Here is a 26,345-nt window from a genome sequence, read left to right as displayed (position 1 = left end):
GCAGCAGGTGTAATGGACATAGCAGCTTCTAGTGAGCACCATAGCGGGCCTTTCCACTGTCGTTTATTACAGAAATGTGGAAAAGAGCACTGTAAATGAAATGTGTGTGCGAGGTGTATGTGCAGCATCTGAGGTGGTTAAAAGTCAGCGTGCTGGCCTAATGCTGCCTCTCTGTGGATGCTGAGTGAAGCCCTGGCAGCTCGCTTTGCCCACTCATGGCAGCCTCAGAGCTGGTGTTGTGTCACGGCTCCAGCTGTAGACCCTGCGACATCTGACCAATCAAATCCTACCACACGCAGAGTAAATATAGCCTCCATGTGTTTTCCCCCCGCTGGAGCCAGAAGTGGGATGCTTACTGGTGGGCTGATGTGTCAGGGTCGAGCAGAAAGGTATTCTGGGTCTTTTCCATGAGTCAAGTTGTCAGTGATGAATTGCACTGGGCAGGGCAGCAGTCTTGTTCAAGTAGATGTGATTAAGGAAAATTACCATATTTAGCTCCTTGTAATTAAATAGTGTTGACATCCAGATGGCTTGTCAAGGATTTAACTTTTTAAGGCTCATGGACTGAATAATAATAATAATGATAAACTTTATTTGTACGGCACCTTTCACATAGGAAACACAACTGAAAGTGCTTTAGAACAAAGAAATTTCATGCACCAAGTGCTTCATATAAATAAAGAGTGAAAATTAAAGCAAGGATAAGATATGAATGGAAAATATGATGATAATTAAAAAACCCACTGGATAATATAATAAGAATAAGATAGAAATAAGGCTGAAAGTATGCAGAGAATGTATAAGATGGAAAATAAACACCCACCAAATAATAATGAAAAGAATAAAATTAAAAATAGATTAGCCATGATTTAGCTACAGCTCATGTTATGAAATACATGCTTCTGCTTCCTCATTTTGCCTCCAGTACATAAAGAGAAAGCGTTGAAGGTGTTGATCTCTATGGAAGAGACGCAAACCTGTGCCTCGTCTCACCAAACATGTATTTTGTAACAGCCTCGCAATTCATACTGTAGATAAAAGTAAACGCAGCCCATTTGTCTCCTCTGGATTCCATGGCAACGGCTGAAAATTTGGACACAGAGAAGCATCACTTTAACCCTGCTGAAAATCACTACTATTCCTCCAACAGTCGCAGAGCCATTCAGCGAGATTACCTGTGCTCTGAGTTTCCTACTCCTCCGTGCTCCGCGCCCGATTCCTTTTTCATGGAGTCAGAGCTGGCACTGCGCTCAGCCAGGCATTATGAAACCACTTTGCTTATTACGTATATTTAGAAACGCTGTCATCAAGCAGCATGGTTGCAATGAAGCTGCACTATGCAACTGCGGCTTTATTTGCATTCCTGATCAATGGAGAATGAATGTGAGGTTAATTCAGGTTTACTGTTACTCGCTGGCGCTAAAGCATATTCAATTAGTCGAACGGAGTGCTCGGCCGCTCTCTGCTGCTGGTTCCTACATTAATCTGGCAGAGAGAATTAAAAGAGGGTTAGAGAAAAGCTGTGTGCACTGACAAGACTTGGATTTAAATTGAAGCTGGATGCACTAAAGAGGCTTGAATTTAGATTGAAGCTGGGTGTCTTTTTTTTCTGGGCTGATAATGCCACACTGGAGTGAAGGATACTCTCGCTGGGGTTATGGTGATGCTGCACAGAAAAACTTCCCGCGTTAAGTTCAAGTTTATTTGTAGAGCAGTATCTCACACAGAGTTAAGGTGTCTTACAGACTGAACAATATGTAAAACAATATATAGAATAGAACAATGTGAGAGTTAAAGGAAAGATGCGAGGTGAGAGATTACACACTTTAACACCCACACAACAACTAGTTAAAAAATATTATTGCAGTATGAAAGCACATATGCCATGACATGAGGGTAGATAGCACTTATTTAAGAATGGCTTGGCTAAGAAGAATCTAAAATTGGTTTAATTTAACTTAACAGCAAATGTAAGAAACCTGCTTTTGTCAACGTGTAGTGCAAACAAGGCAAGCGGGGCAACACTGAACGCAATAAAAACCAGTAAAAGCTAAATGCAGCTAATCTCACAGCGCAGCGTCGCCATATTGCGTTGCCATCTTGGATGCAATATTTTGTGTGACACCATGATTTTTTGAAAAATTCCAATCACTTATTGTGCCTTCGAGGCTGAAATCTGTACAGTAATTTTACGCGTTGTTGCTGCCCTCTGTTGCAGTCAGAGGCAGCTGGTGGTGATAATGCTGTCACAGTATGTGATGCCATCTTACCAACATTTACGATGATAAACAGTATTAATGCTTTGCTAGTATATTAATATATTTTGTATCTATCATGAAGTATAGGCCCAGTTGAAAAACTACAGGTGCAGCAAAGTCCTTTAGATTCTTCTTCAGCGTACAATGAATATCTGAAGCAAAATTTTAGAGCAATCCATCCAATAGGAGATATTTCATTCAGGATTAAAGCGCAGGACCGACACATGCAGTGACAGACCGCGAGCAGGACAGAAAACTTGATATATGACAAAACCCCTCATTGCCCTGACAAAAGCAAAACTCAGTAAATTAACATATACGCTCTGTGCATTCTCACACTGGACTCATAAAGAATGGATGCTGCTTAATATATTTTTCATCATGGAGTCTGTACTGTAATTTCATCACAACAAGCAATATGTTCCAGTGTATTACAACATACTTTTGTGCTCTTTGGTTGCACAAGCAGCAAAGAGGAGCGTAATTATATAGGCAGTTGATTTATGGTGCTTGTCCCTGATTAAGTTGGATATAGAGACTCATATGAGCAGGATCCTGATGCTGTGATGTGCAGCATCTTCTGTTCGGCTAGTCTAGCATGAACTCTGTGTGTGTGTGTGTGTGTGTGTGTGGGGGCGGCGTGTGTGCGTTCATGTGTATGATGTGATACAGCTGTAGCGTGGTGGCGGAGAATATTAGTAGCTTGAAGTGGAGCAGCGTGTGCGTTAAATTTTTTATGTGCCCTTGCTTTGATGGACACACAGCTGCACATGCAAAACACCAGTAAGATGCAGGCAACACCCCCGCACACACAACAAAACACACACCCACTCTGGCATCTTTTCATCTTAACAGGGCCCCTTTAGAGTGAGTGGCACTCGGCTGTCTTGTGGGACATATGGCTCAGTGTGACCTGCCAGTGTCCTTCACTGTCGTTGGCTGTGCCCCAAAGCCCCCCAGGCTGCATTATCCTGCTCTGCCCTGCAGTTAGTCCCACCTTCTGACTCTGGCTCTCTGTGTTCACACCAGCTCTTTCATGTCCCGATATTGCATTTCTGTTAGACGCTAGTCTCAAAAGGACACATTCAAATGCACAGCAGTCTCATATCAGGACGCACACTCGGCTGCTCCACAGATTCGTGTCAGGAAGGATACATAGAGGACAGCGGCTTCAATCACTGTGAATCCATTACTTGGCGTTTATTAAAGCTGCAATCATGTTTTGTTTTTGTTTTTGTTTTTGTTTTTGTTTTTGTTTTTGGCCAGTTGGGTGCAGAATAACATTACAACTAGCTGAAAAATGCATCCACTGCATATAAACTCACTGGCCACTTTATTAGGTACACTTGTAAAATCTGATCCAACATCCCAGCCATAAGTTTGACCTTTATAAAGACAGTAATGTTGTTTTGATTGGCAGAGAGGTGTAACTAACTTTTTTATTTAACATTAGAAGAGGAAAGAAGAAACTGTACTTTATTTATCACACGCAACAATGCAGTGCACTACATGCACACACGGCATACTTATGTGAAATTAATTCTCCGCATTTCACCCATCTTGGTCCGTCGTTCCTCCGCGGCAGACCAGGAGCGGTGGGCTGCCAGCCGACAGCGGCGCCCGGGGACCCATCCTTTTTGCCACCATTGGTCAGGTGGTGATCTTCTTGCATGTTTTTAGTGGGGGTTATTAAGTAGGAAACCCCGGGTGCAAACTCCACACAGAAAGGCCCCCCTTTTTCCTTGAGCAGCAGGCACTGAAGGCATGGTGGAGGACACGCCACCAGCACCCACAGTGGGATTCGAACTGGGACCCTCTAGCTGTGAGGCGACAGTCTTACCACTTGTGCCGTTGTGGGGTGTCTGTCCTTTTAGCTCTGCTTTTGGTCTCCTCCACATCCTGAGAAAAACGTCTGCGTCTTCAAATCGCTGGGTTGGGTAAAGCCGCTGCTGAAAACCGGGCTGATAAGAGCAAAATTTGCTGGCCATAAAACCAATCAGCTAAAAGAGACTAAAACGCCACACGCGCTCAGTGGCCACTTTACTTGGTAAGCTACAACAGTTGAATACAGCAGCACAGCTTCACCCATGAATGCATCACAGTGTGTTACTTTGAAAGGAAACTCATCATGAATTTCTGCAGTGACTTTTTATTTCTTTGCACATTTCTCGGTGTTCTGGGGCCCAGTGCCAACGCAGTACTAGCTTTGGTGTTCAGTCAAGATTTATAGGTCTGTACTGTACAGTATATGCTGTATTTGCTGTGATGTTTCAAAAGGACCAGTGCCTCTGATTAGTGTGGCACATTCTCCCATTTATTTTCCCCCAAGCCTCACTTTTATGAATTCAGGGACTGTGGGGCCAACTGTGCCGGAGCTGCGAAATGTGGTTTATTTTTTCTATATACATTTTTTTTTTCCTTTTCTTTTTGTTTTCAGTTTGCAGTTTCTCCAGATCAAACGTAATGTATCACACAATGAACTGCTGTGGAAGTTCGAGGTTTTTGAATTCTAGCTTTGTCTCTTAAGCCACTTCTGTAGAACGACGTGTGTAAAGACTTTAAAGCGTATGATGTAACTGGTAGACTGTGGATTGCATCTGACCCCACATTAACCTCAAATACATTTCTTGGATGAATTTAATCTACTTGATTGTTGCTTTCATCAAAGGTTTATCAGTTCATTCATGATGTTGGGAACCTTACTGACACCTGTTATACATTTCTTTTGTGTTTGTCTGTTTGTTATCAGCCTCTTTTATTGTTTCAATCTATTCTAAAAAACACAAGTTAGATAAAATGCTCAAAGATAAATTTAACCACAGCAGCAGTTTCTACAGTATCGCAGATATTAATAAAGCATAATGTGAATACAATGGTTCCTTGAACGCAGCAACAAGAAGGAGAAACGTAGTGCGTAGCTGCAGGTACATGTTCATATTGTGTACTGAATGTCAGGATGTACTTCAGGAGCGTGTGTTTGTGTACTGACCTTGTACTTTCTCTCTGTGTGCAGGTTCACCCTTTGCTGATGCGCGAGCGGCGCTCAGAGTCTCACAGGAACAAGCTGCTGCGGCGGACAGTCAGCGTTCCTGTTGAGGGACGGCACCATCCCGAGATGGGTGAGCAGACAAACCTTTAAGCAGCTTTAATTCAAGAATATTCGAACTGGAGTCTCAGTTAAGGTCCAACCAAGTTATTTTACATTTTCGCTTATTAAAAAAGAAATCAAATGGCATCAAATCCAATTAAACACCCCAAGGACCTATTATGGGGTGATTTTTGGTTGATGCCCTGGATTCATCTCAACTTTATTCCACTTCTCTTCCTTCGTGTCCATTTTATTCTTCCAAACATCGTCACCTTTGCTACTTTACGTTAGCTCATAATAGTGGGATAGTTGCATGGCAACCACAGTGATGTAAAGCTCTCCGCATTCATCCATCTCTTTGCGTCCATTACTCTCTCTGTTACTCGCAACGCTCGCAGCAGCACTCTGCATCTGAGCGGAGATAAAAGCATCCCATCTGATCAGAGCTTAAGGCAGCTGTTTCCTCTCTGCCACACTTTGCCTAGCTTTGCCTTTTGTCAGGTTGGCTGATTTATCAGTTATCTTGCTTTGAAATGAAATTCATTTAATGATACCTCGATCATCATGCATATCTTTAAAGTTCCCTGTCTCTTTATTTGTTATATTAGTTTTATTTTTGCAGTGATCTCCTCTTTCTCCTCTTTCTTTATGCTTTTAAAGCGCATCCTCTGTGTTTTTATAATGCCGAATTGTCCTCTCAAACTCTCCTCGGACTCTGTGAAGCTGACCCTCTGATTGCTACCTTCCTCTGTTTGTTTTGCCTGAGTCAGTCTCTCTGGGCCCTCTACAAATGTCTCGTTCAGTTTCTCCCTCTTCCTTCACCCTCCAACTCTCCGTCTCACTCAGCTATTTTAAGGGCCTCCCTCACGACGTCCTCCGCCTGTGATTCTGCCGTTGCTGCCACCTCAGCAGTTGTGCTGATTCATCTGGATAAATATTTGCCTCGGTTTTCACGGGTGGCTCTCTGACCTCAAAGCGGTCAAGCACTGACACGTCAGTTGACATGGTCCCGCCACGCTTTGACATATGCTGATATAGCAATGCCACTTTCTATTGACCGTGTGTAAGTATATTAACACGGTCAAATATGTTAGTGTGCCACACTACAGGCCATAATGCACTGACACCATTATGGACCATCTGTGGTGACTGCGCCCAAGAGCCAAAAGAGATTAATGGGCCCCAGGCAATTAGTAATTATCAGATCAACAAAAAAGCAAATGGAGGTTGTCATAAGGCCACAGTGAGAGATGAAGTCTACAGGGAGCCACATGACCTATTTTATAAAATCCCTGACATACGACACTGAGCTGATGAAGGTTCAGTGAATAATTCAGTGTGAATTAGTGTTTAGTGCACACAAAGATTGTTTAATGACTCATTGTCTGAAAATATACGATAGCATCTGTTTATTTTGAACTGAATAGGTGCAAATTTTAGACTTTTGTCACGTTTAAGGCATAAAGTGGAGGTGTGTGTGCTGCGCCATCGCTGCTTACGTGACAGAGGTCACACTGTGGCTGCGCTCGGCAGTTTCTCATTTTGAATTTTACTATCTATATTAGTTGGAGTGTTCTGGAAAACAGAATTCGATCTCAGTAAGTGGATTAATTAATTAACAAAGCCCATAATCTCTACAGTTTGTGCAAGTGTACAACTTGGACTCAATTGAGACTGTGCCCAGAATTTAAAGGAATTATTCAGTATGTTGGGAAATTTGCTTGTCTGCTTTCTTGCCAAGAATTAGATAAAGAGGCTGATAGCACGCTCATGTCTGTGCACTAAATCTAAAACTACCTCTAGTAGCTGCTTAGCTTAGCTTAGCTTAGCTTAGCTTAGCTCACAGACTGGAAACAGGGGGAAGTTAGCTAGCATTGCCCTCTGCAAAGGTATCACAATCTGCAGGCTTTATGTCAAAATGTTAGTTGCTGCATCTCATCAAAAGCTCATGATATAACCATGTGCTCCAAATGCCATAAAACCAGCCCAGTCTGGACTGGAAGTGACTGCATACATCTTTATGCTAAGCTAGGCTAACCGGCTGCTGGCGGTAGCTTCATATTTACATTACAGACAGACATGAGAGTGGAATTGATCTTGTTATTCAACCTCTGCAGTAGCACGACATACAGCTTACAATAACAAAATTCCATGCATTTCCATCGTGGGTGGTTTTGTTCTGAAATAAACCCTTAAGTCTCAGGCTGCTTTACTTTTCTGTCCTTGTTTCAGTAATTTGATTCAGTATGCATTATGGTGTTCATACACCCCTAAACTGGGCTTACATTGAGCACATTTGGAAAACATTTAGGGCCATTCATTCCTTTCCAAAGTGATGAATGAATTGCATCTTTCACAAAATTGAAAGGCATGACCTCGCTATCATCAATATATTCAAATTATGACAGTTCAGAATATTTCCATGTGCGGAGAGGAGATTAAACTGCAGATGCTGCTGCCAGACACCCATCCAAGTGTTTGTGGCAACACTAATACGTCAGCCTCGGTTCATTATTCATCAGAGGGGTAAAAGCCTGCATTTTTCACAAGATATTGATGAATGGAGACATTTGACAACAATCCCAGCTGGATGCCTGATGTAGTGACACACTCAGATGGAAGATATTGAGCTCTACATTCAATCCGCCATTACTCAAACACATAAAGCCTCAATAGGTCGTTTCGCTCCTCCGTCGATGCAGATCATTTCGCTTTTTCATGCGCTTGTGTGTACCTTTTATGTTCCAGAAAACATTTTAAAGTTGAAGAGGTAATTAACGTGTAATGAAGACATTAATTTTGCCGGATAATTACAGTGCAGCATAAGCATTTTATGCAAATATGATGCTTAATTAACATTTCGTGATTGTAACGGGGGAAAATGACTTTGCTTTACTACATAAAAGAATCTTTCTTCCTCTCGTGTTTGTTTTATGTTTGCTTGCAAACTATTTATTCTGTTACTAAAGGACTGCGTTAATACTCAAGGTATGGGATGATTGACTTATGACTGATAACATTAAATGCTGCATTAAGTTATTGATAGCACTTCAGTTGATATATAGCATATGTGGAAATTGGAGCCTAAACGATTCTGGATTTTTGAGGCTGATGTCACATTTAATGTTACTCTGGTAATGATTACCTGATAACCTCAATTCTAAAAAAGTCGGGACGCTATGTAAAACATGAATAAGACAGAACTTGCTAATCCTTGTTGATGTATACTGAGTTGAAAACAGTACAGGATGTTACTACATGGGCACAGGGACTTTTCTAACTGTTGTCCGTAATCGCAGCTCATTTGCAAATGATTGCATTCTGTTTTTATTTATTTTTTACACAGAGTCCCAACTTTTTTGGAGCCAGGGTTGTATTTTTAGCATAAACAGATAAATAAACAAAGCTTTTGGCAAGGATCCCTCGAATTTGGCGATTGAACAGATGATGGTAATGCTCTCTCCCTTAATTTGTAGCATGGCTAACTGTACAGTAACGAAAGGATCAGGATGGCCATATGTGGGTTGAGGACACTTTCCAGCTGATTTCCATAACATTATGAGATGAACTGTCTCCCATACTTAGAATATATGTTGTTGTGGGCAAACAAAGAGAAAACATTCACATTCTCCCTCTCTCTCCCTCATTAACCTCTCCAGAATGCGATGTGATAATCCCCATTAATGAATTTGGCCTTTAATGTTTTGCATTCAGATTGTAAATTGACTTCATCCACGTCTACTCTGTTATTGAGAGAAACCTTATTATCTGAATGACTTAGCCGCAGGGAGAGAAAAATCGTAGCGCTCCAAAGCTGATTGGTTGTTAACTTCGACTGAACAGTTTTTCAGCAACAACAGTTTAAACATGCGGCGACTTCCCCTCAGTTTGTCCTTGTAGATCTCACTTATTCCTGTAGCCGTCTCAGCTTAGCAGCCGAAAGTGCTAAAGCAGGCTCAGCTGAGCAATTGTTCCAGTGCCCTTTATAATATGTGACCTTCATACAATATTTTAACGGTGTACTTCAGCGGGGCTGCTGTATCCTAGGTATCCTGAGCCTTTTTTCAATGTCTACCCATATACTTTTTTCAAGATTTAGATATAAATAATACAGCATACTAGCTCCTCCTAACCCTCCACTGTCGTTCTTCCCATCCTGCACTTTCTATTCTGTCTCACCACACGGCCTTTACCCTGTTCCCTCTCTGACACCATCCCACTCTGCTCACCCACTCAACCCACAGGCTGCATGTTCCCTCCTAAAAAGAGGAGGATAAAGCAGACTGACACAATAAATTAAAGACACAAAAGACAAAACACATAAGAAATGAAGGTGTTAGACTTAGACTGTTGTTCGCGTTGAGACAAACATCATGAGTCATTCCAATCTGTCATTCCAGAAAGACTGAAACAAAAAGCGTCTAGATGATGTCTCTGCATTGTTGTAGTTTCTGTGTTTGAAGCCACATTTTTCTCTTCATCTGTGATGGAAACAAAACATCTGCAGTTCAACCGCTGGGAAGTAGTTAACAAGTACAAAGCTACCACATTGACCAGACACCATTCTTTGGTCATAGTTTAGAGTTTTCTGATTCTCTGAATTAAAAAAAAATGGGTCTGGGTAATATAAATCTTTGTCTGCACATGCACCAAAAGTTTACTCTCAGTTAAAAAGTACATGACAGCTGACTTCATCAGGCAGCGTCTGTCCCATAAACTAATACGTCCATGGTGAATACTTACACTGTATGCACACAGGTTGCAGTCTATGGGAGTCTAATCTTTGAGACAGATAGACAAAAAAAAGACTACACTCACCAATATCAGCTCAATTTGTTGATGATGTGTCATCTGCGGTAAGGAGAGGTTGTACTTTGTTCAGTCTGTCCCTACCTGCTGGGTAGCTAACGCTTGCTAACATCTGTCTACAGATATCAGGCTGATGTCGAGAAGTGCAGGAACAGCAGGAACACATGAATTAGTCTGCAAACGTGTCTGCTCGATCTGTCCAGAAACTGGATGCCTGTGCTCCACATAGCTGGAGCATCTGGTGGTGACAGTCTATGGCAGTCTATGGGAAAAAATGTATTTTTCGATATGCATACTGATGACAGCCTTGAAAATGATACCACTTTTTGTTCACATTAACACCGAAAAACTTAACATTTCACCAATGTTGTAGTCTTCAGGAATTATTTGAAAAAACTATATAGATTTTATTTTTTCTTTTTGGCTCTGACCACAACATGTGCACACTCTGTTAAGACGCTGCATGCAGAGATGCCAGGTGCAATGTCATGATCCCACATCTGGCCACTGTCTTGCCAAAATAGACTTGAAATACACAAATAAAACAACACAAAAGTAGCATTATTTAGTGGCGTTTTTGCAGAGTTGCGGACCAAACACAGTGAGGCATGGATGGATGGCCAGCGGCTAAATGGATTTTTCTGGTTTGAGAATTTTGCACAGCTGGATCTATGAATGTTTTAATATGAATTTGTCCTCTCTGAACCTGTCGTCACTGGGATCCACTGAAAAAGGAAACTGCAAACTTGCAAGCCTACAAATGGTGAATATTTGATGCGTGTGAGTATTGGTGGACTTTCACTTTAAAGGGATGCGTGTGTTTGTGAGTGCATATGTGTGCATGCCCTTCAGCTTCTGCTTCTTTTGTGGCATTACTCAGCATAAAAACTCTGAAAATGACAACCTTGGTATCTACAGAAAGAAACCAAAAGAATATCAAAGCAGGCGTGAAACTCAGACTGCCACTGATCCTGGATCCCATCTGTCAGTGCACTAACCTGGCAGAAGTCACAGTCTCGTATTCGCTCTTTGAATTCACTTCCATGGTATTTCTTCATATGACTGAGTGTGAGTGAGCCATACATACATGTAGACTCAAGTCTGATTTGGGGCGATTTGCTCTTAAAATCTGTGACCTGACTATGCAGTAAAATTAGCCAACCAGCAACCTGCATAATTCTTGTCCTGTTCCATAAACATTAGAAAGAGCTGCCAACCTGAACTGAACCTGCTGCCATGGATTTTAAGGGTCTTACTGAGGGCTGGCAAGCTGTCAGGGTGTGAGTGTAGTTGTTCCATTTTTACTTTGATTTCGAACAATCCCAAGAAAACGGCCGATTTATTAAGCAGGTCCAGGAAAGGTCGCAACGGGACATGAAGATGTTTTACTGCTTAAATCTGCCTTTTCATTGTTAAACTGTATCATGAAGAAAAGCTGGATTAAAAATGCATTTACAGCCTATTGCAGTGTGATATAGACCAGCATAATTAGCTGCTTCAGGGTTTCAGGCTCAGTGATAAGACTTCATTTCGAGCGTTGTGACAATAGAAGCGTTTTGGGTCATTGTGAGCTGGAGTAGCACTGTTACTGTGCAGGATGACAGTTTAGAAACCTTGTGATTCAGTCTCTGGGAAAAGTGAAAATCTGCCCCGAAGAATCCAGAGCTCGTGTTTAGAGAGATTTGCTGAATCATCTGGCTGTCTTGCCTTTGGAACTGCGCATGAATACAAATGGTTTGCTACAGCGTTGTGTTGGGCCTTTGATTGACGTGGACACGGATGCCTCCTGAAAGCGAGTGTAGCACTTTATGATGCTGCGTGTCCGCTGGGTTGGATCAATAGAATGTTTGAGGAAGGCTGCACTTTGCTAAACTGTTTTATGTGTTTTAAATCTTTTGCTGAATCGTGCATTTTATCTTATGCAAACAGTGAGTCATTGTCTTACTGGAAATCATCGAGAGTTCATTCTTGGAAGTTGTTGGATTTTACCCTCAAATTTGAAGCGTTTGAAAAGGGGGAAACCAAATGTGGTGTTACTTGAAAATGAAAATGAGTCACCAGATAATTCTTTGAAAGAATGACATTTGAATGCATTTGTATTTTACAGTTTGTATTATGCAGACTGGATGTTTTCAAAAGATTTAGAAACCGTCTGTATTCCTACTACAACCGGCTGTTAAAAAAAACAGATGCTTCAGTAATGGTTTAAATTAACTGCTGGATGATGGAGTCCTGTTAGCCATTCCACTAGCCAAACATCTTACCCTAAAACTACACTTCAAATGTGCTGCTGCATTGCTGGGTCTTTTGTGTAACTGTAAATGCTCAATAGGATTCTAAACTGCCAAGACCAAACCGATCAATATGGAAAAGCATTGCTTTGGTGGATGACGATGTCGGTCGGTTTGCCTCTTAACAAGCTGGATGGATTGCCATGATGTTTTGTCCACACAGAGGATGAGTTCTAGTAACTTTGTTGACCCCCTGACTTTACCTCTAGCGCCACCATGTGGTTGACATTTGTGGTTTTGACTGAAATGTCTTGAAAACTATTGGATGGATTGCTATAAAATGTGGTTCAGACATTCATGTTCCATGACAGGATGAATTGTAATTGCTTTGATGATCCTCTGTATGTTCCTCTAGCGCTATCAATTTGTCCAAAACCTGCACTACTAATGACGTTCCCAGCAGCCTCAGCTGTGCTATGTGTTGGAAAACATACCTGCTGCATGTTAGCATTCTAATGTCAGCATTTAGCTCAAATCACCTCTGCGCATAAGTACTCTGTCTTACTTTTCACAAGACCTGAGCTGACACTCAAACGCAGCTGATGCTAACGGCAAATGCTTTTTTTGGAGTATCTGACTGATGCCAGAGTTACAGGTGGAGAGTTGTAGTCTATTCAAGTGGAAGTAAAGCCATGGATAATCCTTTCCAGGTCTGCAATGGAGAAAAAATGCTTTACTGTAGACATACTGTATTTCTTACTTGGGCAAACCATTACTGAACATTTTTTTTCACCTGAGCACCAAAGCCTGGAACTCAGAATCAAATGCAGTTAAACAAGAATGCGAGGGCAGAGCTTTACATATGAATGTTCAAGGTCTTTCTGAGTTGAGACGAGAGAGTCGGGTGGACCAGAGATGCCAGTCCTCCTCCGGTGTTTGGGTGGGTGGCTGCAGTCAGTCAGATGGAGCGATATCAAGTTTTTTTTTCTGACATTATTAGAAAACAGGTAAGAAGAAGACTGATATTTGAGACTAAATCTTCTCACCACCTGGCTGACAATCAGATCTCCTTCACTTCTTTCTTCAATGCGTTTGCTCACAGCTGGCATTTTGAGATACAGTAATATGGCAGGGCAGTCTTAACAACACCATGCATTAAGACTTTTATGCAAAACGATATGTAAATGGGATGATTATATAACATGGAATGTCCTTCTGAGTGATATACCCCGTGGGCTGGTGTGATATAACGGACAGCTATATTATCATACCTTAACAACATGCATAAAGTGAAAAATAGAAAAAGCGAGCAAGCCCGGCCTCGTTTTGAGTGACAGCTGGCCACCGGCTCAGCGCACACGAGGGTCTTCGGCTCTCCAACACTGCAGTTCTTAGTCAGCTTCAGGTGTGGTAGTCAGCTTACACACTCACACACTCTGCTCTCGAGTCCATGGGGACTGCTTCTATCTGCCACGCAACGATGAGAGGATTTAAAACCTGCATGAAAGGTTCACTCACCAAATGCGACTTCTGCTCAAGATGTTTGGAACAGATGATTTCAGACCAGTCAACTTGTCTTCCTGAAGTGTTTGATCTGTTTAGGCTGCATACACTGTTACTGCACCGTATCCATATATCTATATAGTATCATATATAGTATCTGCATTCATTAGTTTCCTGTAAATGCACCAGGAATATTTCTTGATGACATTAGCGCTAAGATATGCTGACAGTTTCGCAGCAAGACTCATTGATCTTCACAATATGTCACTGATCTGAGAGCTCAGTGATCAATGAAATACTGATGATTTGCACCAGTCATTTTCCACCGGGGGTAATCCAGGGGGTATTACTGCAGTTGGCAAGAGGTGCGAGGAAAGACTGTGTGGAGCTCAGCTAATTTCTAAACACAGAAATAATAACTTTGGTTAAAAGAAACGTCAACATAAGGGTGTTAAACGCATAGTGTGTAATTTCTGCTGCTGGGGCTCTCTCAATCAAAACAGCAAGAAACGACGCAGTTTGATGACATTGTGAGCTTGCATGGGATTATGGGAGTTGTTGTCTTCATTGTCTTCACCCACCATTAACGATAACGATGAAAAATCATGTTCCATCACAAGGGAGCAATACAAGACAATAGAGGAGCTAGCTGGCTAGTTTGCCAACTTCCTTCCCAGTTCGCCAACTTCCTTCTATCATCTGGTGTTTCTCATGTTTCCCTGAAGTTATAGCAATGGGGATAAAGGGGATAATACGCCACTGACAGGTGGCCACACTTTAATGCAGAAATGTTGCATATTGTGGTTTTAAGGTTGAAAACACAAACAGATTTACAATTTGGTGTGAGTTAGTTGTTACACGTTAACCCCAAATGCTGTGATGGAGAGTTTGTGAAAGCTAGTAAAAGTATTTAATAGATAAAATAAATAAAAGAAAGTAATGGATCAAAGGAAGAAACATCCAGCCTCTGCCACTATGTGTTAGTAGTTACTTACCTCCAGGATCCCGGTGTTATCTGAAAAAAGGCATTGAAACTGCATCCAAGTATCCTCTTTTATATTATTAATATTGTTAAATAACATCCTCAGGCTGTTGGGGTGATTCATTCAAAAAGCTATGGAACAACGGATCGATACCAAGGTATACTGATATAAAATGACCCTCCTGCAAACTCTGCTACCCACAGATCATCTTTTCAGAAAAGACCAGCAAAAATATTTTCTGCAGCACCACACACGTGTGTGCTTCAGACATTTCACTCTGTGCTGCAGCACTCACTCATACTGTAGGTTTGCACCGTCACCATTTATCTGTGTATGTGTTTCCTCCCCTCTGCTGTTATGAGCCCTTACAGTACACTGTCACGCCGAACACTTGCCCAGATTTTCTGGCAGCAGCTGGCTCTGCAGTACATGTACAGATACTTCAGGAGGAACTCAGGTATAGTGGAAAGAAAATGTGGTGATAAATATAAAGTCAAATTCTAGACATTAAATATTCAATTTTATTCAGTTCAGCAGTGCAGCGAGGCAAAAGCGTATTTAGCATACTGTGTCTGGGCCTTGGAAAGGTTTTGAAATATCTTCAATAATAAAGCTTTTAAAGGCTTTTGAGCTTTTGCTCAAGGATGAGGTCAAAATGGCAACATAAAGCCAACGTACAGGGAAGCTCGACTCTTAATGTGCAAATACATTTCACCGTCTTACAGGTAAATTTTTTGAAAACACCTTGACGGCCGTGAGGACCGGGCTTCTTAATCAGCTTTTTTCATCATCATCTCTGGAGTTCGGTGATGACGCTGCCAAAGTTGGAACAAGTTTGATGATTTCACAGGAAGAGATTTCTATGATTTTTGTTTTGTCTGGGTTCGCCTTGCTGGTGTGCAGTGGGCAGGGTTCAGTTCAGTCAGGACTGAGTGATATTTGAATCAGAAATCTGCAGACAGTTGCCAGCACCATCAATCAGATCTGATCTAACCATGCGGTCCAGATGAGGCAGATTAGTCAGGTTTTTAATCTGTAAATAGTTAGTCGACAGTAACTAAAGACAATTTCACAAGCTTAAATTTGATTGTAGCTTATGTAGTCATGGATATTTAATGTTATTATGAAAAACGTTTTCATGTGCTTTGAAGAGTGACCTAACACACAGCTGTAAAGCAGTATTCCATTGCTCCATCCTATAACTACACTCAGCACTGATGCCACGGTGTACTGACACTATGGAGCACACGTACACATTACAGCATCAGGCCACCGAGGTTAAAGGTTCATTTATTTGTCATTCCACAACACAAGCTTGCACAACAAAAAACACATTGTCGTCCTGTTTTGCTACACATGAAGAACTGAGGAAACAAGCTGCTCAGTAGTCTGGCGGTGCAGCAGCGGATACTTCTGTATTGCTTGGCAGACGGCAGCAGGGTGAACAGGCTGGGGCTGGGGAGGGTATTGTCTTTCGGTATCCTTTGGGCTCTCTTCAGGCATCTCACCTGTGCACTGCCACTGATGCTGAAGATGGGTACCAATGATGTTCTGGGCGGTTTCATCACCCACTGCAGAGCCCCGCTGTCCTTGACTGTGCACATCCCATGCCAATTCGTAGTGTTTCCCGTCAGGATGCTTTCTATCGCTCCTCTGTAGAAGTTGGCCTGTTCTCTGATTTTAATCCTAGTTCTACAACAGCTGGCAAAACTGCCTGTTTACAACCTGTCCAACTGTCTGACTGCATGTGTTTCTTGCCTCGTGGCGCTTGCGGTGTTGCTGTGTTTCCAGATCTCGGCAGCTATTTTGGGGAGTACAGTTTTATCATAACTGATAGAAACAATGACCAAAACTACAAAATTAAGATCCAAGTTGTAATAAACCAGAATTAGCCTTAAATTCATGTCATAGACAGACAGAAAACACTTCTTATTTTCACTTTCACCACTGGGTTGGTTGGTATTTTCCAGTTTGCACAAAAATGTCCTTGTGTCTTCATGACACTTGCAGTTACGTTGATTTAGACATGCATCAAATCAGACTGACAGACACACGGCCACAGACACCACATCAACTCATCTGACAACTTCCCCCGAGGTGGTATTGTGATTTGGCACATCAGCATATATCCCTTAGGGAAATAAAATACTTCATACAGCTGTTTAATACGCTCAAACTCCCCCAGGACTCCAAACTAGTTAGCATCAAACACTCGTAATACCACCTCCAGACAAGATGGCAGTCATTTTCTCACTGCACTTTTCGTCTTTTTCAGTTTTACCTCAGTGCATGTGCTCAGTGACACCCTGCCTCACACTGAGTTGCACACATTCACACCTGGCAGATGCCCAGAACAACCAGTGTTTTACTATCACACACTTCACAGCTCTTCAGGCAGAGTTTTGGGGTGAAGTGTTATGTTCAGGCTCATCTCAACAGTATTTGCAGGTGGGATTGTCTCATTCACTATCCTACATTTTACCCAAGTTTTCAAGCTTTTCCACACATTCTAAGCTACTGAGTGAGTGTTAGCTTAATATGGAAGCTAAGTGTGTTACATAAAGGAAAAGGATGTGAATAGGTCTGAAACTTGTACATGCAATATCATAGAGCCTCTTGACTAATGCTGGATGTCACTCCAGTCTGAATATTACCAACATTTTCTGTTGAAAAGCAGCATTTTTGATTGGAATTTCTCTCTAATGTTCCTCATCAAAAGCTTAATCCAACACTGATTTTCTTTCAAAATATTACGCCAAGTACTACACCACCACTCTGACAACTAAATAAACAATGCCTTATATGGTGCAGATTTTCTCAACATGAGGAAAAGGTGTTAACTGGTTTGTTCACACACATTATAAAATGTGTGCATCTAAGGAGAAGGAGAGCTTAAAGCTTCTACGATGTATATATGAGATTTTGAACATTAATATAGCAGCAAGCAACTATTTGCTATGTACGCCGGTGCAGCCGTGCATGTGCCCCCTCCCAGAGAAACTGCTGGCCCTCCTTACAGGAAATTGAACATGGGATTATTTGTGATTATTTGCCCCAAACAGCCAGTATACCTTTCTGTACATTAGCTGTAAGATAATGCCAACGTCTGGCACCGAGGGTGTGTGTGTGTGTGTGTGTGTGTGTGTGTGTGTGTGTGTGTGTGTGTGTGTGTGTGTGTGTGTGTGTGTGTGTGTGTGTGTGTGTGTGTGTGTGTGTGTGTGTGTGTGTCTGTGTCTGTGTCTGTGTCTGTGTCTGCACACATGTGTGTGTGTTCAGTTCAGCCTCTGAATGAACTCAGCACTCACCAGAGACTCCGGTTCTTTCTGTTATTTCCCTCCAGTCTCTCTTCTTTTCCCCCCCGTCTCTCTGTCATGAAGTGGAGGTCGGAACCTCCGCGGCTCGCTAGTGCAGACAGGTGGAGAAGCGAGAGGGAAGATAAATCCACTTTTTAATCCCAAATGTTGAAAAAATAAACTCTGAGCTCTCCTCCCACCGGTAAACAGCTCTGCATCACAGCAGAACCTGGAGTGAGTCCGAGGGTTTATTCCTCCAGAAGCTCCGGCTCTGCCCCCGGCTCTCTCCTCCAGAGCTCCCCGGTGCTCCCCACACAACACTCAGCAAAGCCCCAGAATGTTTTTACCTTTATCTAACTCTGGGAATTAATGGTTTGTTTTGACCAAACCAGAGTTGCTGGAACTGTGTGTTTTGCAATGAACTGAGTGGTAAAATTACTGATTTTGTAAATGGAGTCTGGTAGCTTTGAGAAGCGTGGTAAAACATGAGGGGGGAGGTGTCGCTGATATGTCTGTTTGAGATGTGCGACATCTAGTGGCAGTTATGTCGCACATAGGACCTTTAAATTAGTGAATCTTACACTGAAATGACCAAACAAGACAAAAGTGTGCTGAGCCTGCTGCAGATTACCATCATGGGTACAAATTTTGTGTCCCACATTTTTTTGGATTTAGTTTATTTGCTATAAAATTCACTTCGTTACACACAAAGCAGGAGAAAATTACTGAAAATGTAAACCATGGATAGAGTGTATGATATGAAAAACAGATGAGCTTGATTATATATATTAACGCTGGAAGATCCATCACATTTTATTTTTAAAACATGATTTGGGGCATCTGGCATTCGTGGGGACAAGGCTGATACAGACAGATGGGCGCATTTCTCTCTCATCATGCTCGCATCGTTTTGAAGCGCAGGCTAGTGGTCGCCTGGCTGGACTTAAAGGAGTAGTGGGCTGACCGGCTAAAGCCGGCACTGATTGAAGGATCTGAAGTGTTTTCTGATGATGAACCTTAAATCTTGATTGAAGACATTGCGAGAACTGCGAGCATGTTTTCACAGAGGAGGCCTCTATATTAACGAAACAGCCTAATGTCATCAACCCAGCAAGAAAATGAGCTGTGAAAATCAGTGTTTGGGATTTTTTGTTAAAGAGAGAAGAGATTGTTCAGAAGAAGCTGTCTGAGAACTGAACAGATATTGAGGTATTTCACAGGATAAGTGAAAACTCATACCGGCTGGTGATGCTAACAATTTGTGCTTCATCATGTTTGTACCAAATTTCATGTAAATCCATCCTGTAGCTGTAGAGATGTTTCATTGTTCTGGACCAAAGAGGAAGATCAACCGGCCAACTGACAGACCACAGACCAGGACTACCCTCACAAAGCTAATGTGGCTAACAGTGAGAGAAACTGTGCGTCAGAGCATCACTTTGAGTCTACGTTTGACGAATATGACCCAGCATGAACACAGTTCAAACAGAGAAGCAGTGGAGGCTTTAATTTATGTGTTTCTGTCCTCTGGCCTCTCTCAGCCTCCAAACAAACCGGCACCCTTTCCTATACAAGCCCAAAGCACTTTCCTAACCTTTAGCTTCCTGCCAGCTTTCAGTGATGCATCAGCCCCCCAGGTGTGAATCATGACCAGATTACTAACAGCTGTAGTGTTAGCACTGTGGTGGTACAATGAAGTAGATGTAGAGATGTGCAAGAAAACCAAGGTGCAACAACCTTGACAGAGCTGCTGGCGAGCTGGCAATACATCCGTCTTGACAAAGGAGTAAAAATAGACTTCAGGAAGCGGTGGAAAAAAGTCTTGGTCGGCATGACGACAGCAGTTACTGTACCACTTTGTGAATGGAGACGTCAGCGCCAGCTCTGACACACAAGATGTGACTGTAGATATCACTTTGGACTCTTTTCAGAGACAAGAAGCTCAGAGTTTTGGGGATGAACAGAGAGTGGAGCGCTCATCTGCCAAGTTTAACGCTGTGTCTCGTCCTGAATCAGTTTCCTCAAACTTTTTCTGGCACGTCCCCCTTCAGAAGCAGAGAACAAGTTCGTTAACGACGATGGAGGCAGCAACTAATAAGAAAGGATCCAAGATGGAGTTGAGTGTGTTAAAGGTCAGCCTGATGGCTCGTGTTTGTTTATTTTCTGTACATAAATCGTAGTTTAACTCCTTTTCGCCTCCTCTGTGTCTCCTCAGGGGGACGATTTGGGCTCTTTTTCCCATTTCTTACTTTAATGGTGCAGTAATGTGAAACCCACTGGGCCATTTTTGAAGTCACTTCTCTGTTTGGGAGAATTATTACCCGAATGTTATGATTAAACATATCAAAGTTAGATTATTTACTAATTCATGTTATTCAGTATATCCTATACATCATGCACAAAATCTCCAACATTTACTCAGACTGAAGCCATTATTTATTAATTTAATTTTGCTTGATATTGAAAAAATTGTTGTCAGTCTGTCACCAAAGGAAACTTTGTTGTTTTAATTACAATGCAATAAAGTGATGTCGATGAAATAATTACACGGCTCAAAGCTTCACCGAGGGATTCTGATGAGGGACTGTTTTAAATTTAGTACGCTGCTGCTCAAAAGACAGACAATGAAGGGGGAGGGGACTGGAAAAGTAAAAGCACACAGACACACACACACACACACACACACACACACACACACACACACACACACACGTCCTATCTGCAGATTCGCTGCGTTTTAAAACATTTTACTGTGCTTCAAATTAAAAATACAAGTTTCCCCGCTGTCTTGAAAATGTGAGTTAACTGAGTATTTAGTTGAAAGTCGTCTTGTGAGTTTTAAAACTGCGAAACCGACTGAGGTGAGTTTATTGAACTGGAAAAAAATAAGTTCTCAGTTCGAAGAGTCTCTTCTTCATTTGACACAATGACCCAAAGCTGTTATTAAAAGTCATATTAAAGTTATATCTAACAAAGTGAAATGTTAACAATATAATCACATAATTCAAAGTTTGTAAGAAGTTATAGAAAAACTAGAAATAATAATAATATTAAAATCAACTCAGTGTGGCTAGCCTAGGCTCCGGAACATCTTAAATATCAGTATTCTTGCATGTTAGTCAGACGATGAACAAACTATTTCAATGTAACTTTTGCCCTCATTACCTTTTATCTGTGATCTGATTGGTGGTCAGTGGTCGGGGGTATTCACACATTTTGACCATGCAGCAAAAGCACAGCATGCTCATACACAGAGTGTGTGTCAGGTGTGTGTGCATCACAAATAGAAGCACATACAGGCGAAGCCTCCCAGATGAGCAACTTTCACCATTTTCACCATTTTTGCTTTAATGTGCTGACGGCTGTTTTTTTTAAGGCTCCCCTGAATGTCTGACTGAAGTGATCAGAAAATAAAAATGTGAAATTTAAGCTGAATTAACTTGAAATGAGTAAAACTTCCAACAAAAAAATGGTTAGTTCCACTAACTTCCTGTGTGATGATTTACGGTGTGAAGCGGCTGAAGTGGCTGCTTTCCATGAAGATTTAATGACGTCTGCTAGTCATATCGAAATGATAGTTTCAGTCTGTACTTGTCAGACTGACTGGAAGACAAGGATTTACAAGTGACTGGTGTTAATTTATTTCTTCTTTCTGTATCTTTTGTTGTTTGATCGGTTCAAACTCTCATACCAGTTTTACATGGAGGCATATTATAAGCTGTCAGAGCGAGACACTAATCAGTCGCATCACAAATCATGCCCTACGGTGGTAGTAAATTTGGAAGCGATAATTTATGAATGAAAAAAGCGAATGGGACAAAAGAAGGAAATTAAGAAAGCGGTATCATGTATTAGCTCAGAGAATTTTATATGTTCCTCGCAGGCAAATCAGCTTCTCAAATGAATTATTCCGTATGGAAACAGATGTTTGCAGCCTGCAGAGACAGAGATGAACAGCTGCACATAGTAAAGGAAAGTTCACTTCTTTCAGAAAAGAGTTTCCTCCTGATGATCAGCCATGTACTGCTGCACAAAGACAATGTGTGCTATTCTGGCGGCTCAGCAGACTGTAATACAGACTGCGTGGCAGAACTCTTCGCTGTTCTGCTCCCATATGCTTTTCTCCCATGTCCCACAATGTAGCTGGAAACATTTCAAAGAATGCAAATATCCATCAGAGAGAGTAGTTTTGCGACCTGACTTCCATTTATTTCACTGGACTCCCATTGCTTTCATATGCCTGCGCCGTGCTGCGAGGGTGCACTTTGAATTCACAGTGTATTGATCAGTTACCACATCTGACTCCTGCAGATTAATCATGATCATTCTGGGTCAGAGGAAGATTGTTCATTGCATTTTTCATCTCTTAGGAAACACAAAATGCTGCTGGTAGCACCTTTAAGCTAATCTCATTGGGCTTTTGTGAGCTAAACTATGCCTGTGAAGAATTTCACCAAAGTCCTGAGATCAAAAAGGAGGCGGCTGCTAGGTAACACCTGTCCTACAGACAGGTGCCTAATTCTAATGAACTGTGGGTCAGGCTGCCAGAGAAACAGGTCAGCTGCTAATACCAAAGCAGAGATATGCATCTCCAGTATGGTAGTTAAGGGAGGCTGTTGGCTGTGCTAAGAAAGGAGCCTTTAGACTTTTATTCTGAGATTTTCTCTGCAAGCTTGTTAAGAGGAGAAGGCGCTACAGGAGAAGGGTCTGCCCCTTCTTATTTTCTTATTGTTGGGAAAACAGTCACGCATCCTGAAAGGACAGAGTGTTAGTAGGCTTTGCAAGATTACAGTAAATTAATGAGGGTTGAGTACGATCTGAAGCTTGCAGCCAGATGACCAGAGAACACAGATGTTGTTTGCATTCATCAGTAAGTCCAGTGTCACTCTCAGGATATAATAAAACAAGTTTCAATGACAGAATGTCGGTGCCATTTATTCTTTGATTGGTTTGAAAATATCTTAATCACATGACAGAGAATTCCTGTGCGAGACAAATAATTTGTGTCGACCACAGAACAAACCTGTGCAAGAGATCGATAAACTCTGCAGCCGTGCACAGTTCTCACATTCATCCAATTGTATCTCAGTGACGAATATTTCACGGTCTTCCATCCCTTTGCACCTACTGGTGTGTGATATTAGTCTGCATCTTCCTTTCACTCTTCCCTGGCGATCTGTGTGGAAGTGTTTGTGTGTGTTGTGCCATTAGGCTTTCCAGTTTGCACTCAACAGTCTTTTAATTGAATATCTGCACACAGCAGTGTAATGCAGCTTGGGAAGAGAGAGACAGGGGGCCGAGAGAGGGAGGGAGGAGCTGGAGGAGGAAGAAGAGGAGAAATTAAAAGGGAGTGGGAGAGAGAGGGAGTGATGATAGTGAGACAGAAAGTAAGAGAGGGAGAGAGGAGGCTGGTGTTGTCAGGCCAACACCAGCTCGGTGTCTCACTGTCACCTCAAGGCTCTGTGCTGCTCTGTGCTGATGCTCACAGTCTTCTTCACCCTGGAGTAAGATGTGGCTCTGTGGGTGTGTGGGTGTGTGTGTCTGCGCGCTCAGTTCAGTGCTCGTTTCTGCAATCACCAACTATGTCATCCATATGAACAGCTCCTGATAGGAAGCGTCTGTGTGCTCACTGACTGTGGCGTCAGCCGGTCTGAGCACATCTTGTACAGTACATGCTGCACAGGATCCCTGCAAGTGGTTCTTTTCCAGTACGTATACATGTGTAGGTGGATGTGACAAAGCCGGCAATATGTTCGTGTTGCCGTGCAGGTTGTAACATATGTCAGCGATCAGAAGCTGTGTGTGTCACTTTAGGAAATATCTAATCCGAGAATGTTTTGTTTGCGCTTCACACCTCGTGATGAGCGTTCTTTGCAACTTGCAGAGAACAAACTCGATAAGGATCTCAGCGTCCTTACAGTTCGAAATGACTGTGCGATCAGGGAAGATGCGCAGGTCCCGATATTGCCATCTGTTTTCCGACAGAACAACAAGCATAAATGGAATTTTGATATGATGTATTGAAGAAAGAGTTCATCTGTAGTGAACAGAAGTAAGAGTTTAGTTGCACTCAGAACAAGTTTTACTCCTTTTTTTCAAAATGCATCCTTTGCCCTCTATGAAGGCCAATCTGAGCTGATGATGTCTACCCAACCATCCATGTCAAAGTGTAGAATTACATCACTTCCTCGAGGAGATCGTTTTCTCCATGAACACTTGCGGAGATTGCTTCCCACAAGGACGTACCTGAGGATCGACTTGGCGTTGTTGGATCTGAAAGTCACCTCCTCAAATCCTTCCACATCCGCTGGCACAGCAGTAGTTGCCGGGGCACTTATGATTCACAAATGACTTTGCAATAACTGGAAAGCTGAAAACAAGAGCTGCAGAGATGTGATTGTGTGGGTGGTCGTTGCACCATTGGCAGGTGGCAGTATTTTAAAGGTTAAAAATGTGGGCTTTTATTTGGAAATGCTCTGGTTTGAATCTGCAGAATGGCAGCGGAAAAATATGAGATTCAGGGCTAAATAATGAAAAACAGTGCGTATTGTTGATGTGATCCTGAGGACGGCTAAAACTGGTCCAGAACATTTGAGGCAGTGTGTTGTGTGCTGGAAAACGGCACGAGACATGATTACAAATCACTAGTTTATTCTCATTAGAATAATTCAGAGACTGATCACCAATGAGGTCCTGCTCTTCAGCGCTTTTACAGCATGGCCTCGTGTTAAAGACCCTCTCAAAGCCACTGCTTGCCCTAACTTTGTCTTACACATTTTATTTTTGAAGTTGGACACAGTACTTAAAAACATTACACTGCCTATTAATTTCAAATGTAAAAGGTCATTGTTACATCTTACATTCAATTTTCCCTTCAAATGTCACCAAATGCATCATTTTAAGCAACAGTATTCTGGATGAGTTTCCATCCATTGCACTGATATTAAAGCCATCAGCTTGAATCACACCATATAGTCTGTTGTTTTTGCAAAACTGGACAAGAAGCTGAAACAAAAAATGGGCTTTTCTATCAATCAGAGGCATGTTTTCATTTAGAAATACAAGTAAGAGTTATTAGGAGACACTGAGAATGAAAATTGTGTGCTAATCCATCTAGTCGACGTTGAGATATCTGGATTAGCAAAAAGTTTGACCCACTGGTTGCACTAGAAGAAGTCAGAGGATCACCAGAGTCATCAGGATTGATTGTCTGCACACAGCGGATAATTGTACCAGACTTCATGGCAATGCATTCAATAGCTGTTGAAATGTTCCAGTAAAAGCCAAAAATGCAACCTGCTGGTGGCACCAGAGGTACAGTACGATCAATAGGCTGCACCCACTGAGAACCATGAATGTTTGTATGAAGTTTCATCACTGCCGAAGTCTCGCCCTCCCGACATCCATGCTGGTCGTATAGCTGCAGAAACTCTGTCTTAATGCCATTAGCTAGTATCATGCACAAGCCCTGGTATTTGCATGGCATTAAAATCCTAAAATCTCCAGTCCCACCGCAGCCAGCAGCTCCATCTTTAGTCCCTGTTAGAACAGCAACAAGAAGCACCCTTGATGCCAGTGTGCTGGAGTGTGGGCAGCCATGATGGAGTGCGCAGTGAAACTCTGTCTGAATGACACTTGTTTATTTCCCCAAAGCTGTTTTATGATACTTTTTTCTGATCAGCTAATTTTTAAAACCAAGTCATTTCTAACAAATACTGTTCAACTCTGATTGCAGCCTAATCAATCAGCGCGTCCCTACTGGCCTGATAAAGGTTAAAAAGAAAAGAAATATAGAGCCATGCTTGCATGCCAGCCCGTCCCACTCTGGCATCGTCTGTACCTCATTTTCATCCTGCCTTGGCGTTAGGCCCAGCCAGGTGGCAGTGTGCACATGTCTACTTCTGTCCTCCTTGTTCAGCCATCCATCATACCATCACAAAATACAAGACTTTCTCTGTGGCACTTCCTACAATGCAACACCCGGCCCCCCTCCCATCTTTCCATTTTCTCCTCCAGCTCTTCAGGGGTCTGGCTGTCACAGTGTGTTTCCTGTTACTACTCTTCTGGTTCCTTCCTCTGCTGTCAGCCCCAACCTGCCGTTATCTAGCCGTCCGAAACATGGAGGCTTGACACAAGCTGGTGTCTGCTCTGCAGTGGTTCCGCTGTAGTTGGAGCTGAGC

General features: G+C 42.2%; 1 protein-coding gene across 7 annotated transcripts in view; it reads left to right on the top strand.

The window, feature by feature from the left end:
- syngap1b (synaptic Ras GTPase activating protein 1b) overlaps nt 1-26,345 on the top strand; it is a 135,680-nt gene that overhangs the window by 45,008 nt on the left and 64,327 nt on the right. For all 7 annotated transcript variants that reach the window (XM_070967450.1, XM_070967445.1, XM_070967448.1 and 4 more), the window contains one exon: nt 5,272-5,377. In XM_070967450.1, the coding sequence (XP_070823551.1) occupies nt 5,272-5,377 (106 nt within the window). The remainder of the gene's footprint in view (nt 1-5,271; nt 5,378-26,345) is intronic.

This window comes from Chaetodon trifascialis, chromosome 7, assembly GCF_039877785.1.
Source record: "Chaetodon trifascialis isolate fChaTrf1 chromosome 7, fChaTrf1.hap1, whole genome shotgun sequence".
Taxonomy (NCBI): domain Eukaryota; kingdom Metazoa; phylum Chordata; class Actinopteri; order Chaetodontiformes; family Chaetodontidae; genus Chaetodon; species Chaetodon trifascialis.
Note: the sequence above shows the minus strand (reverse complement) of the source record. Positions and strands in the feature narration are given on the sequence as shown.